This window comes from Pavona decussata, unplaced genomic scaffold (genome assembly GCF_977016875.1).
Source record: "Pavona decussata unplaced genomic scaffold, jaPavDecu1.1 SCAFFOLD_115, whole genome shotgun sequence".
Lineage (NCBI taxonomy): Eukaryota > Metazoa > Cnidaria > Anthozoa > Scleractinia > Agariciidae > Pavona > Pavona decussata.
In genome coordinates, this window is record NW_028145529.1 from 459,695 (window position 1) to 474,919 (window position 15,225).

Consider the following 15,225-nt stretch of genomic DNA (forward strand, 5'->3'; position numbering starts at 1 on the left):
GCCTTGAATTGTAAGCGAGGCTGGGGGTGACCTTGTTCTGATACAGACCTCACTGTTTTTCATATGTAGATCATGCTGTTCTTATGCTAACTAGTTTGCATTTACATATGAAAAGCAGTGAGGTTTGTATCAAAACAAGGTCACCCCAGCCTCGCTTCCAATCCAAGGCCAGGTCACTAAGCAAGCAACTGTAAAATGGCCTATTCTGAAAGAGAGAAACTAGAAATATTGATTTCATAATCAGCTCTATTTCAAGTACTGATGTTTATAGTTTTGCAATTGCCCGTGAACTGTTTTCTCAATATACTTTGTTCTTAAGCATACTTTAGAACCAGAAATTGGTCTAGTTGTTTCCTTCTACCTGTACCATACAACTTCACTGTTTCTGAATCTTGTACATGTAGATGCAAGAAAGCTCACCTATTACCAGAAATTAAAGAATTATACTGACCTGTGCAGCGGACTCAGTCAGCGCACAAACTGCTCCTGAGGCAAATCGCACTTCTTCATCAAACTCATTAAAGTCACCAGACCTGATGCTGTTGGAAATCCTGGGCATGGCTTCAGTTAGATCCTGTAATTAGCCAATCATATCAGAATCACAGGAATGATAACCATACAAACAGCAACGACACAAAGAGAAAAGCAGAACACACGACATCGCAGAGGAGAAAGCGCAGGCTGCAACAAGAGTAAGTTCACAAACTAGAGCTGTAAGGTAACCAGGTAAATAAATCCAGTTCAATCTGATACAGAAGTGGTCTTTGTTTTCCAACCAGAAGAGGAAAGGCCTTTTAAATCCTCCAGCAGATTTATTTGAGCTAGTGAAATCCATCAACTGAAGCCTAACACTATGTAACGTTTAACTGAAAACAAAAATACTACATTGGTGTTGCTCAAAATGCGTATGGCCTAAATCAAGTTCACAACTTACTTGAGATCGGTGAGTTACTTTGTCCAGGCAATCAAAGAAAGTGTCACTGTTAACCGGTTCAACTGGATTGTCAAGTATGTTACTAACAGCCTGCAAAGCAAAAAAGGGAGGGATGAGGGTAAGTTTAGCTACTACAAACAAATGTCTCTTAAAAATCCAACAAAAACAATGACATGACAGTTGATCCTTAAGAGTCAAAACAATCACTTATGCGAAATCTCAAAATGTACATGTAGTCACTTGACTGAAACACATGTGGTTACTTAACACAGATAGTCTGGCTGCTTATGGGAGGTCTCTGTATTGGGAAGAGGGGAGTAAGGAGAACAACTGTAGGTAAAGGGGATTGGTGTGAAGTTGAATTATAATAGCCCACAGCTGTAAACAGAGTACATCCAAATTCATGTATTCATCACTTACCAGAAAAGTATGCAATACGATAATTACTTCTTGATAAAAACCTGATATATATTTAGGATGGCAGCCCCTACCTGAATATTTCTAAGAGCATTGTCACATTCCTTTTGCCCTGGTGCAGCAGACATGCATGCATTTAGCAACATGTTTATACTGTCTGTTACAGCTCTGCAACAAACAAATACCTTGTTAACTGTAACAACAATACCAGTCCTCTAGATCAAGAAGGGAATTAAGAGATCAGAGCACAGTGTTTTGGATGACATTATTTTTTCCAAGGATGCAAAATCCAGATCAACTGAACATACACAAAAAGCTATAAGGATGGTCAGGATGGTGTAAGGATGTATTTATGTGTTCGACATTAGAAGAACACATACTATTTGTGTCGCTTCTTCCTGGATGCTGTGCGATTTCAGGGTTTGAGTGCCATTTTGGACTGACTGACCACTCGCCTTGATTTCATGTGAGAGCTTTGAATCCCGCTGGCTACAGTGTAAGTGAATTCCCGCAGGTTGACTCGCTTCAGTCTGGAAGCCATGAGATCAAATGCACTTTTCTAATCCATAATTATTACTATAAGTATTATTATTATGGTATTAAATTTGAGAAGTAAGAGGTCAAGATTCCAGATACAAAGAACTGGTGATTTTTGTGACACTCTGTCACACTCTGTCACGACACTCTGCATACAGTACATACAGTGTATATTAAATTGTATCTGTTGACAGCAATGACTCCCCTAGTATGCTGCAGGAAAATTACTGACCTTGCAGCATTAGCCAGTGAGTTCTTTGCATTTGGTGCGTTGGGATCCGAGACCAAAGATTTAGCAGCCAAGAGAAGTTTACTGGAAGCTGTGGACGTGTTTTTCAAGTTGCGCACCAAAGAATCCTTTGCTGCATCATCCTAAAAGGTACAGAACAAAACGCTACAGGTAAGTCCACAGAACAGATCAAGTTTTGCCACTAATGACAAAAAAGTGTGCCACACGCATGGTGTAGACGAGAGTTCTAAACTAAGTCTTACATTTCAACTTTTTAAAACATTTTAAGTTTGTTTGTATATAATAGGTCTCGATAGAAACAAAAGAGGTACCTTGGCTTGCCCAGCTAACTTCATACCACTGTCCAACAGATCTTGGTACGATAGTGAAAACTTCTTTGTTGATGCTGCAAGTTGATTGGATGTTCCACGTGACGCTGACACCATATCACTGGCTGCGGCATTCAGAGCAGCTCCTCGCATGCTTAGTTTCTCCTGGACCACTTGGTAACCCTCTGATGTGTCAGGGAACTATGGGCCAATAAACAAGTGTGTTCTTGTCACATCAACTGCATGACTTTAAGTCATTCTAATACAGTGAAGATTCAGGACAAATCTTGAGTACAATTATTAAACAGAAGACTGCGATTACATATCAAGTGTCCAGCAAATGCTTTGATGGGAATTAAAGCAACGACACATCTTGAGGACAACAAGAATTCCTCCATTTCATACCAGAATACTCCCTGATGGGATTGGGGAGTAGGAATGGCACAGTGGTGAGAGTACTCATCCTCCTACCAATGTGGCCCGGTTAGATTCCTGGACTCAGCATTATACACTGTATCATTTTCCAGGAAACTAATCAATTGCTTGAAGAATTTAGTCCAGACTAGGTTTCCCTGAAAAATGTGTTTTACCTGTTGTTGTACATGTAGAAGATTTTGTTTTGGCTTGACCTTGATAGTGACCAACTGAAAAATAGCAAGTCTGGGATAGGGAAGGGATTTTTGGTCTCAAGTCTGGTATAGAGTTGCAAAATGCAGCTGGCCTAGTTTAAGGTAACTGTTTCATAGTCCCAGCAGCATACATGTACCTCCACCCAAAATTTTTAGAGTACCCCCACCCCCTGGCCTCCTCCAAAAGTTTGACTGAAATAAGGTCTTGACTTCTTTACTTACATCCTCTACAGCTAAACTCTGACTGGAATTCATCACAGCCTTTATAGCCTCGTCAACATCCCTTTGACCAGGCAGGAAGTTAACACAGTTGTTGAGAGCATGGGAGACATCTTTTGCAGCCTGTTGAAAACATAAGTAGCGCTAATAAATAAACTGCAGTACACAAACAACCCTCTTATGTAAGCCAGTCATTACCTGTGCAAGTCTGGGCTGGTTGCTGGTGTCACCAGGATTATTCACTGCATTCTTTGCCTCATGAATTAATTTTGCTGACTCAGCAACAACAGCCTGAGTTGCCTTGATAAGATTCATCTGCAAAGCTCTATCATCTGTAGTTGCTGCTACACCCCTGGCAGCGGCTGTCAACACTCGCAAGGCGCTCGCTGTGTCCCTTGCTGCAATGCCTGTGTAGCTTTCATTGCCCTGTAAATAATGGTGAATGTTAGAGTATTCAATGACTATCTTCTCAGCCTGGTACATGTACATGTAGTTTCACATCACACACTGTAACCTGCTGTAGCAGACCATTATATTGGGAATTCCTTCTTTTTTGGGGGGGAGGGGTGGTTGGAGGTACCAAATTGCATTGAAGAAATGTACAAATGAGCTATTTTTGGCAACCCAGTCAATAACAAGCCATGCCCTAAATCACTTTTCCCCACAATCTCACGCCATGTAAACAATGTTTTGGTTCACATTAAAAAAAAAGAGAGAGAGAAAACATCTATATGTACACTTTGACCTCCTATCTGCATTCGAAGGATATAGAATCAACCTGAAAAACGTTTGGAAAATGATGATTTCAGTCTAAGATCAATCATTTCACTTGGGTGGCAGCCATCTAGTGTTTAGCATGCAAATGTGCTGTAACTGTGATTCAACATGTTACATTTCTCAACACTGAACATTAACCCAAGTCGGAGGAGAAAGGTACAAATAAGTAAACGCAGTGAATGAAACACGCATATTTGTGAATTCATGTGCAATTTCCCTTGCAATGGTTTTCACCACAACTCTGCTTGTTGCTTGTCTGCAATGATTCAGAGACAACTGGCTAAAAAACATTGTAAGATGAGTTGTATGAAAATGTTCTGCACTGTGCAGCAGTGTCATCAGAAGCATGCAGTAATGGAATGTAGACATGCCTGTGAAGCAGCTGTGAGCAGCTGTGCCATTGATGATCCCACAGACTTGGATGTTGCCCCAAGTTCAAGACCACAAGATTCTACCTGTAAATTGAAATTGAATTCAAAGGATGTTATAAGCTACATGGAGCAATCATTTCTAACTTATGTTTCTACCATAACAAAAATATCACTGTACATGAGAAAAGCACTACTATCAAAAGACTTGCACATTATGACTTCCTGATCAAGTTTTTTTTTTATTTCACTACCCTTGCATGCAAGAAAAACCATCTTAGGATTAAGTCTAACAGGACATTTATACATACATGTAGTACAAAACATCTGAAATCTGATCTATTCAGTATTAAAACATCTACATTTCCAAACTACAAAAATATAACTCAATCAAAACTGTAATTATGATGTTTTGGTAGAAAAGCAAAGAGGAAAAAGACACACTTGGATATTCAATATGGTAGAAGCATTTCCTATTACAACAACCATATTTTCTTTCCAAAGCTGACATTTTGAACCAATTCAAAGAGCTACTGACCAGTGCTTTCCTTTTGCATTACGGTAATTATTCATGTACAAATGTACCATGCAAAATGTTTCTAAATTCTAAATTCTAAATTCATAAATGACCATTCTGAACAACAAAGACTTATAGCAAGGAATACACAGAATGTATTTTCTTGTGGTAGTCTTCATTTTCAATTCTATTAATTGGTCAAAGTAAAATTCAGGATAATTTAAATTCAGCCTTGAACCTTACAACAACTAGGAATGGAAGTATCAAAAATGTGTTCTTTATGATCACTTACAGTCTCTCCAGGCAATGGAAGCAGTTTTCCTTCTTCTGCACTCTTTTCATAAGCTTCCAGGTCACGACCAAGAGAGCCAACAGTATCCAAAGCACTGTCAATCTCAAGTGTTCCACAAGCCTCAGCAGCCTGAATAGATAACAAAACACAATAGAACAGTTTTCAATAATATTGAGTGTTGAAAGAAATTTTGTGTTTCCTTCGGTTTTGCTTCACTACACTCTGTGATTGGTTACCCAAACTAGCACTATACTTTCTCAACCAATGGGAAGCAAAACCAAAACCAATAATGACTTGTTTGCACTCATCCCCCCTATGCTTGGTACCAGTTACAGTGGAACCTTGATTTAATGAACCTCTGTAGAACAAAGTCCTCGGTATACAAGTAACAAACAATATTCTCCTACCCAGCCTTTTTAAAATGTATTGAACAGAACTGTGATATAACAAACCCTCGATATTAATTAACCAATTTCCCTAGTCCCTTGGGACTTCGTTAAATCAAGGTTCCACTGTACATGTATCTACATCAAATTCTGATTGGTCCATTGCATTGTTTGTTTCTGTTGTAATTAGCCAGAGATTGCTCTGGCTTTGGTTTTACAAATGCTCAAATGAAAACTTCTCCATTACGGAGTAAGCATGTGACTAACATAGCAAATATTAGCAAGAACCACAATCACTCAATGACATTTTATCAATGAATGCAAGATAGGGGTGAACAATTATGAATGTCTCCATATACTCTCTTTAAAAGTACACAGAATTTGTACAAGGTGAAACAACAATAAATGAACAATGAACAAATAGAAGAGTGAACCAATAACTGATTGAGTAGTTAAGTTGATCAAGTGGGTGAAGGAATGGCCAGCCTTTACATGTATAGCAACCGACTCAATCACTCATGTTCATTTTTTAACTGGTAATTCATTGATTGATTATCAATAATGAAGAGAACAGTGGAGAAGTCTTCCAGAGTGACCATTTAGGTTGCAAAAGTTTTTGAATCAAAAGTGCCTGATTTTTTGCATGTAGCCTTCAAAACTGATAATGCCTTAATGTTTTCTTTGCCCGTTTGCACTTAGTTTTCAAGAAAAGTAAAGCCAAAATATTGAAGAATCACTGAATGGGTGCAAGGAAGCAGAATGAAAGCTGTATCAACAAACGACATAATAACATGACACATCACAGTTATAAGTACTGAAAATAGCCTTTTTACCACACCGGATAAGTGTCCCACTGGCTGATTGTTCTCACCTTATCTGCCGCTTCTCTTAGCTCTCCCAATGCAGAAGCAGTTGACTTGGCAAAGTTTGCAAGTTGTGTAGCTGTGATGGGATCTCCAATCGTCGGAAGAGCAGCTTTGGAGTTAGCAACCAGTTTAGATGTTGGCTATAAAAATTTCAAATGGATAAGGGGGTTACTTTCTAAAGGTAAATTAGCCACCATAAAGTGCTGACATTTTGAGCGTTAGCCCTTCGTCAGAGCGAATTTGCTAAGAATAACACTGGAAACATCACCACTGAAATCTCTCTACGGTGGCCAATTTATAATAATTTACTTTTAGCTATCAACTCTTTTGATAAACAGAACATTTGTTTACATTGTAAAACTCACTTACCAACTCTTCATGGCAACACTGAAGCAAATGCTACAAGTTAAAGTTAACTCTGGAATAATTAAAGTACAGTGTATGTAGATATGATGATGTCATGCTTCACCTGAGGATCTACAGCTGTACTGGTGCAAATTAGCGGTGCACCTACCTGAATAAACTCCTTTGAGGCACTAATAAGCCCTAGCTGGGGAGCAGCTACATCAGGATTTCGTCCAGTTTCTCTCAGAGCCTCTACAAGGTGGTTGATGTTTTCTTCTACAGGCTGGAAAAAAAAAGTCATTACATTAAATAATGTTTCAAATTGTACAATTTGGTTGACAAGTCAGTTACAGTATCCTAAGTGCACAGTGTCAGTTGACATCCTGGTAAAGTAATGCTGATTCTTATTACCAGGAAAGCAAAGGACATTGTTCCTTATTAAAGAGCAGTACAAGCTACATGTACATGATAAGGGGAGATTTAATCACTAGCCGTAAATGACAATTTTACTACAAAAACAATGTTGTGTATTAACTTTGGGGCCGGCGTGTGTCTGGACAATCATTTTAAGCAAAACGTGTTGCTTGTTGTTTGGTGCACGACTCAGGTTTGGGAAATTTAAAATTTACCTGGGATGGGTGGGTGGGATTTTTTTTTAGACTAATAGCCTTCTAAATGTATTGTTAAGATTATCATATTCACTTCATGAGTAAATGCTCCCTCTCTCTCAATTAAATGCCCACTCAAACTGTCATCTGCTAATGGTCAAAAGAGAACACTGAATACTCCTGGAAGGACAAGCTTATTTAGACCAAACCTAGAGGATATCTAAAGGCCGATTTACATGGTAAGACTTTGTCACATGCAACAGGCTCACAACAGGCCTACAACACGAATTGTTTTGTGTAAATCGAACCTACAATTCATTACAACTGTCGTGTATGTCACAAAAAAATGTCGTAGGATTTTAAAACATGTTTCAAAATCCTACGACAATCTTAAGTAGGTATAGGCAATATTGAATGACAAGAGTTGTGACTTTTTTGCATGATGCAAGCAGTGTGCGCCCTCAAAATCAAATGTGAAAGTGGTAAGCAAAAGTTGTATCATCTAAATGGGCCTCAAAGGATTATAAAGCAGTAGTATTTATAGCTGCCTCACTTACCTTTTGTTCTTCGTCCTTTTTTTTTTTAATTTTTGATTGATGCCCCCTTGATGAATTTAATTTTTGACTAATACCCAAGGGTGTTAATCTTAGTAAATATGCATGGCATGGCTGAATCTCACTAACTCAATTCAAACCCCAAACTTGAAGTTCTTGATGCCTCAACATAAGAGCATTAACCCTTTCTACACTTCATATACACAGTTTTACTCGCCACCCACCCACAACCCCCTCCCCTGCCCCTCCAAATAATAATAATGATGATGATGATGACGACGACGACGACGACAACAACGACGAGGACCACGACGATGACGACGATGACGATGATGATGATCATAATAATAATAATAATAGACTTGGCTTGGCCCTTTCATTAACCCAAGTTTTCTGTTCCACAGTGTGAATTTAATCCAACTTCTATACTGTACTGATAGAACGGCAGTCAACTCCTTGTATAACAGTCACCTAATGGCATTGACAGTACAGAAAGTCCGCAAGCATTTTCAGTTATTCATGTTCACCAGGACTTTGACCTCTGGCTGTACAACTGTAGTGAGGTGTCCACAAGGCAAGAGTTGACTGTAATTATAGCATTCAGGACAATCATTCTTCTGAGGTTCAAACTTACTTTACACTGATCACTCAATTGCTGCTGAGAAGTCTGATTTCGATTAGAAGGACCTGCCATACGAGCTGCGGCAATCAGCTGTGTAGCCTGGCCTGCTGCCTCCTTTGCAGCTGCCTGATAAAAAAATAACAATAAAACATGGATTGCCTCCTTTTATGACTCCACTGCATAGATAAAACAGTAAGTACTCCAAAAGTTATCTTTTAGAGCAATACTGCGTGATTTTGCTTTACGTGGATTCATATGAAATATGAACTTAAGACAACTCCAAAACTCAAAATTTCTTAAGAACATGAAACAAATAATATTGTCTCCTCTACTTTACTCACAGTAACCTGGAACTTTCTATTTAAGGCAAAATACCGTGTCATGTGAGTTTACATAAACCTACAACTACTTCAGGACTGCAGTGATGGTTCGCAAAATTAAATTAATAGTGACAGCTATTGCAAACAAAATTCTTGTTATCTGATAAGAAGACTCATATAGGTTCAGAATACTTTTAGATGTAGAATTTACTTCAAGTACCCACCTCAAGTCTTTTGACGAGTTTCTTCTTCAAAGCATCACTGGCTGCGGCATTAGTTGCTGACCTCAAATCCTCTGCAGCCTGTTTAAGCTTCTGCTGCTGATCAGCAGCATTAGGGTTTTTGGCTGCTCCCTGTTCAAAACAGAGTAACATCATGTCTTAAACAAAAATAGTAATAAACCCTGCTGCCTTTTTCAATCTCACAGATCAGGGAACTTTAATTAGCTCATCTGACTACTACCTCCACATTTTTTCAAAGTGAATAAACATATGGGCATTACTTTCCCCCTGAACTCGATGCCATTCTACTGCATGTTTGCAAACCCAATCCCTGCTCCCCTCCATATTATCGGGGCTTTTCATCAGGCCTTGAAATTTTTGTTTCAAAAACCGGTTACATGTACTTAATGTCTGTTGAATTAAGTTTGAACTGCAGTCTTCTACTTGACAGTAGAAAGATAGTATCTGAGGGTACAGATGGGATGCACTGAATTGAATTGTTTAATAGTACAAATCTTGAATAAATATATATTTCACTGACACTGACACAGTTTACACTGCAGAAGCCATGCACCTTATCACTTCTGAGTATCATTTAAATTCATTCTATGTTAACCTTATAAACTAACCTTTGCTGCTTCAACAAGTTTTGCTGTGGCATCAGCCAGCACTTTGGCTGCTGCTAGAAGACGTTTCTGTGAATCTGAATCGTCCTGAGTTTCAGCCTCTGCTTTGATGCCAGTAACCAGTGAAGATGATGCCTTAATATTTAATGGAAAAGATTCATAACTCACATAATTTAAAGGGGTAATAACTCATTGGCTGTTTTGACATTGTACACTGAAAATAAGACAGAGTTGGGAAGAGCTCTTGAAATGCATGCATTTGGGCACTATGGGTGGTGCTTCAAATCCCACAGAATACATCACAGTATGGTAAAAAATCAAATTTTTTCAAGAACCACAAGCCCAAGTGATTTTTCCTTCACTGCTCAGGATGGTCAAAAATTGGTTGTAAATACAGTGATATCATTTTAATTTTCAGACTGGATATCGTCTTCAATGCAAATTTTAAATTTGGTGATGAAACAACCTTCTGTGTGGCATGATCTGCATTGTCATCATTAATGATGCAGTTTTAGAGACCAGTAGGGCCCTTTGTTAGAGAAAGATCAAAACAAAACTGAATCATACAAAGAGAGCTATTGGTTTCAAATGAAGTGATGTTTAACTAACAATGAACACATCCAGTAAGGGATTGACATTTGCTTAATGATATTAAATTTTCATTCACTGCTCTGACTAACAAGTCTAATCAACAATGTTCCATACACCTGTAATTCAGTAATGATAAGTATCCCTTAGCTTTAAAACACAAAAGATTTGAAAAACATGTTAGAGCTCCAAAATAGAAATTAAAGCTAATTTTAATATCTTCTCACACTGTACATATACATACTGCATACCTGAGCTAAGATCTTTGCCTGCTTGACCATCTCTCCTGCATTACCCATGCTGTTAAACAGTCTATCAGTGGCTCCTAGAATGTCGTCACATGCTGCATCATACTGCCCAGCTTGTTGAGCATCTCGGCCTCCTTCTCGCACCTTAATAAGCACACTGTTCAGAGCATCCCGCACAGCTTGAGCTGCTGTCATCATCTCTGGCAGTAAATCAGAGTCTGCGGGTGCTGCTTCCTGAAAACCACGACAAAGTTCAGTTAGAACAAACCAAAATAGACTGACGGAACCAAACAGCTCACCAGCCAGTTTCCACATCTACATGTACATATAGTCTAACATGAATCCAAAGAATTTAAGCAAGAATTTATTTATTTCTTATTTATTTATTTATTTATTTATTTATTTATTAATTATTATTATTATTATTATTATTATTATTATTATTATATTTTTTTTTTTTTTGGGGGGGGGGGCTTATTTTATTTCCATTACTAATTAAAATTACTAATAAAATTATTGGCCTGTTTCCTATAACAAATTAGGAATGCTCCAGATTTGATATCTTTCACCAGTTCACTTACAAAAATATATATTTCTTAAGAGACCTGGTTCATCTCCATAATGTTGTTATCAATGATTTTGCGACTTGTTTCTATTTCTTAATAACCAGCATAAGAATTATGCGTTGGTTTTTTTTTTTTTATCTTAATTCTAAATACTAAGTTAATTCAAGGTCATTCAACACATGGCCCATACAAGTTTCTGATATCTATCCTAGAGTTGACTGGGGCACACAGTCTTAAATAAAGTTTGTTTAACATTGTTGTTTCTTCATTGTTACTGTACGTTTCCCAAAAGCTCAAAAAAACTTACAATTAAGTGATGCTTGATTGATTACAAGAATTAAGAAACAAAACTAGCTAGTATGGAAGGGGTAAACAAATAAAAATAACCTTTATGACATTGTTTTTATCCCATGAATAACCCTGATGAGTAACAATTATGGAACAGGCTATGCTATTCCTCACCTTACAAGCACCTTCTGTGTCATCCACAGCAGTGGCGACGAGTTTGGCAGCCTCAACAACTTGTTCCTGGCACATGTGACTGCTTATCGATGGGACTACAACCTTGACACAGGCGACCAGCTGGGCTGTAGTTCTTGCTGTCTCCTTCGCTGCAGTGATAACCTTACTTTGAGCTCCTGTGTCATTGGATTGGCTGGCCACATTTTTTGCTTTTAGCACCAATGCTGCTGTTGCATTGGCAACAGCTTGAGCAAGAGCCAAGAGCATTTCCTGTGAAAAATAGTGATATCTTTTTGTTAGGTCTACAAGCATTAATTTTAGTTCTTTAAATTCACCTCCTCACAGTACATGAGACAAATCAGTCAGAGGGTAGGAGATTTACATGTAAGCTTCCGGTTTTCTTGTTCTTCAAGGGCAATTCACAGTGAAGTTTTGGTCTCAATCCTAATCTCCCTGACATTAAGTATATAATGCCACTAGACCCATACATGTAAAGTTCTTTTTCCACGGAGACGCAAGTGGTTCCTTACATTGTCACTTACATTGTTGTCATGGATAGTATTCTCCTTTGATCAGATCACATGCAGATCTACCAACTTAACAAAGCTAGTATAACTTGTCAGTTAGTTTAATGATAGACTGTGCAATGTAGTTACCTGAGTTTGTTGATCCACCTCAGGTTCACCCATGTACTGTAACAGTGTTGCTCCAGATGAACCCACATTTCCTGCTGCTGACAATAATTTGCCTCTGGACTATAATAAACACATAACCATCAGCACATGGTAATTTTTAATATTATTATTTCCATCTTATCAATCGGCCGCAGGTCAACAAACTTTTTTCTGGACCTCATTGCCACATGAGATCACTGCTGCAGACGGCCTGCGTACTTTTAAAAAGAAACTTAGAGAACTCCCGTTTGAACCATTTCTTGTCAGCTAGCTAGGACAGTTACCTATTGATGTTTTTATCTATTATTATGATTTTAACGCTTATATATTTTATTTGATATTTTTAACTTGAGTTATTTATATGCTTATGTATGTTGGGTCTGAAAAACCCTCACTGGGAGATTCAATAGTTTCACTTTACTTTACTTTACTTTACTCTACTAAAATTAAAAATAAATGTGTATAAATTATTCTAACCTCACTATCTGCTCCACCCCCTTCTTGAGCAGCCTTCAGCAGATTTGAAAAAGCGCTAGCCAAGCCTCGTGTAGCATCCAAAAGGTTTTTACCATCATCGTCATCATCCAATAAACCAGCAATCATTTTGATTCCTTTCGACAAGTCTTGAAGATTTGATGAGCTGAAAAAGTTAATGAGGTCACAGAAAACATTAGTGAAAGACTGATAAAGGAAGGTGTACACATACAAATAATTGAAGGGCTTGGAGCATAACAGACCTATGGTGCATTTCAGATCAATTATCCACTGCTTCGCACTTTGTTTTGCGATAAAAACAAAAATCTTCCCCATAATCATAGCTTTTTGTTGCAAACAAAGCACAAAGCAGCAGATAAACATTGATGCAACGTTTCCTGAAGGAATATCAAGGCCACATGCAAAATATCCGGTGAATTTGAGCTAAAACAACAGAAAGTGATCTGAAATGCACTATGGGATGATTGTGCCATGAGCCCTTCAATTAACACAGCCCCAAAAAAATAAAAACAGTGCAAAACAGCCATTAATTTTTAAGGTTGAGAAATAAGGGCTAATAAAATGAGGTGATTAACAATCTCTCTCTTTCTTTAACAACCAAACAATGCAAGATTATAGTTGAAAGGGAGGGTGGTGGTTAGGACATCCATGGGTATGTACATTTACATGTACATGTATAATCCCTGATCATGATAAGAAATTTATAAATATAAAGTTCCTTCATTTCTAACTTGTCATACATGTAAAAGTGGACAAGGGCCTCCCTTCTGGATCCATTCCTACAAGCCACTCACTATACATTTCACTGTACAGCTTGAAAAGAAAAACAGGAATCCTAACATCGTTCAGCAGATTACTTGGGAGTTGAATTTGACGATGTTGTGACGACTGTGATTTTAGCATTTTACGTCAGCTGTGACAGTAACAGGTGTCAAGCTTGTAAGGTGTACTTACATGGTGTTCACAGCAGCCCCAGCAGCAGTGTAGTTTGTTTCCTCGGGCTCACCTTAAAAAATCAGCAACAGCAAAATATAACAACCTAATTAGTGCAAAGAGAAAAGCTCCCAAAAGAACACAAATATCGTCTATTCTGAGTTCCTATTCCAATATATACAGTCCCAAAAGAACGCGTCCTAGAGATAAGCCAGCCTGCTAGCCATGTGGCTGATGAAGCCATCAGTATTTACCTGATGTGAGTGTCACTATGGAAGCACATGAAGCTGATAGAGCAGCAAGTCTGGATGCAACGTTTTGCCTGGAAAGGTCCAGAGTATTCTGTTTCCATTTCAGTGAAGCCTAAGATTAATGCAATGGACACAAATTAATACACAAAGCAGTATTCAGACAATACACATGTCAAAACTAGAGATTGAAAATTTAGTTACCTGAGCTTTGAAAGTGATTTATTTTTAGCAACCAATCCAATGGAACCATCATGGAAAAAGTAAAGTCCACAAAAATTCACCTGACTCTGGTTTTTAAAACTCCATTTGCCCAATTACCCAATAACACAGCTCACAAGTTTGTTTACTTCCAGAAAGGAAATACTAGCTGGACTTAAGGAATTTTCCCAAAGACCCCCCCCCCCCCCCCATCACCCCTATGTAAAATCCAGTTACAGCCTTTACGGACCCCCACCCCCCTGGAATTTCCATTCCCTTCTGTGTGGGGGTTAAGGACCTGGAATTAAACAGTAAACAAACTTTGCATAATTTGCAAAGTATAACTTAATCAGCATATTAATATTCTTACCAATGAGATGGCAAGGGACTAATAAAGATAATTTGATCTCCAATTTCCTCTGGACACATTGCAACAAATTTGTCTCTAGACATAAACTTTGGTACAATGCAGGTAAATTATGTATCCTTGCAGGAATTAATATTTATTCTGTCTTAGTTTACAAGTGACATTGTAATAGAAGTTATGTGCTGTACATCTCAACTTACCGGATCTGACCCAAGAGCAGGGATTTGAGCAGGGGAGCCCAGATCCTTCTCTGCCGCACCAATAGTGTCCAATCCTTGACTCAGACTGCTCATGTAAGCCTTCTGTGCTGGACTAAGGCTGTGAAGCTTGGCTTGTCCACCCTGAAAATACAGTGGAACACTGTTAACACAAACACTGTTGAGCCATACAATTTTGACAATACTAACACAACAGTCAAATTGTGATTGACCACAAAAAAGAAAGCAAAAGACAAGAGAAAATTAACAGAGTCCTGAAGTCAGACAGTATAAAATAAGAAGACAAAAAACATTATTTTAAACCTATTCCCAAACACTCAGTTTAAAGAAGACAGAACTTTCTGCTTTTTGAATTTTGCTTTCTGTCATTTTAAGCAACCACACATCTAATCTTAGAATAAGAATAAGGGTCATCATAATAGGCAACTA

At 38.1% G+C, this 15,225-nt stretch overlaps 1 protein-coding gene across 1 annotated transcript in view; it reads right to left on the bottom strand.

Moving 5' to 3' along the window:
* LOC146469882 (talin-like) overlaps positions 1-15,225 on the bottom strand; it is a 70,028-nt gene that overhangs the window by 27,042 nt on the left and 27,761 nt on the right. Inside the window, exons 21-41 of the mRNA XM_085122728.1 lie at positions 14,779-14,919; positions 14,017-14,125; positions 13,784-13,835; positions 12,812-12,974; positions 12,317-12,415; positions 11,661-11,930; positions 10,636-10,866; positions 9,800-9,931; positions 9,174-9,302; positions 8,642-8,755; positions 7,015-7,128; positions 6,506-6,640; positions 5,249-5,377; positions 4,443-4,526; positions 3,493-3,720; positions 3,298-3,417; positions 2,450-2,647; positions 2,121-2,260; positions 1,426-1,519; positions 935-1,024; positions 452-574 (exon numbers count right to left, since the gene is read on the bottom strand). Coding sequence (XP_084978854.1) covers positions 452-574; positions 935-1,024; positions 1,426-1,519; positions 2,121-2,260; positions 2,450-2,647; positions 3,298-3,417; positions 3,493-3,720; positions 4,443-4,526; positions 5,249-5,377; positions 6,506-6,640; positions 7,015-7,128; positions 8,642-8,755; positions 9,174-9,302; positions 9,800-9,931; positions 10,636-10,866; positions 11,661-11,930; positions 12,317-12,415; positions 12,812-12,974; positions 13,784-13,835; positions 14,017-14,125; positions 14,779-14,919 — 2,895 coding nt within the window. The remainder of the gene's footprint in view (positions 1-451; positions 575-934; positions 1,025-1,425; positions 1,520-2,120; positions 2,261-2,449; positions 2,648-3,297; positions 3,418-3,492; positions 3,721-4,442; positions 4,527-5,248; positions 5,378-6,505; positions 6,641-7,014; positions 7,129-8,641; positions 8,756-9,173; positions 9,303-9,799; positions 9,932-10,635; positions 10,867-11,660; positions 11,931-12,316; positions 12,416-12,811; positions 12,975-13,783; positions 13,836-14,016; positions 14,126-14,778; positions 14,920-15,225) is intronic.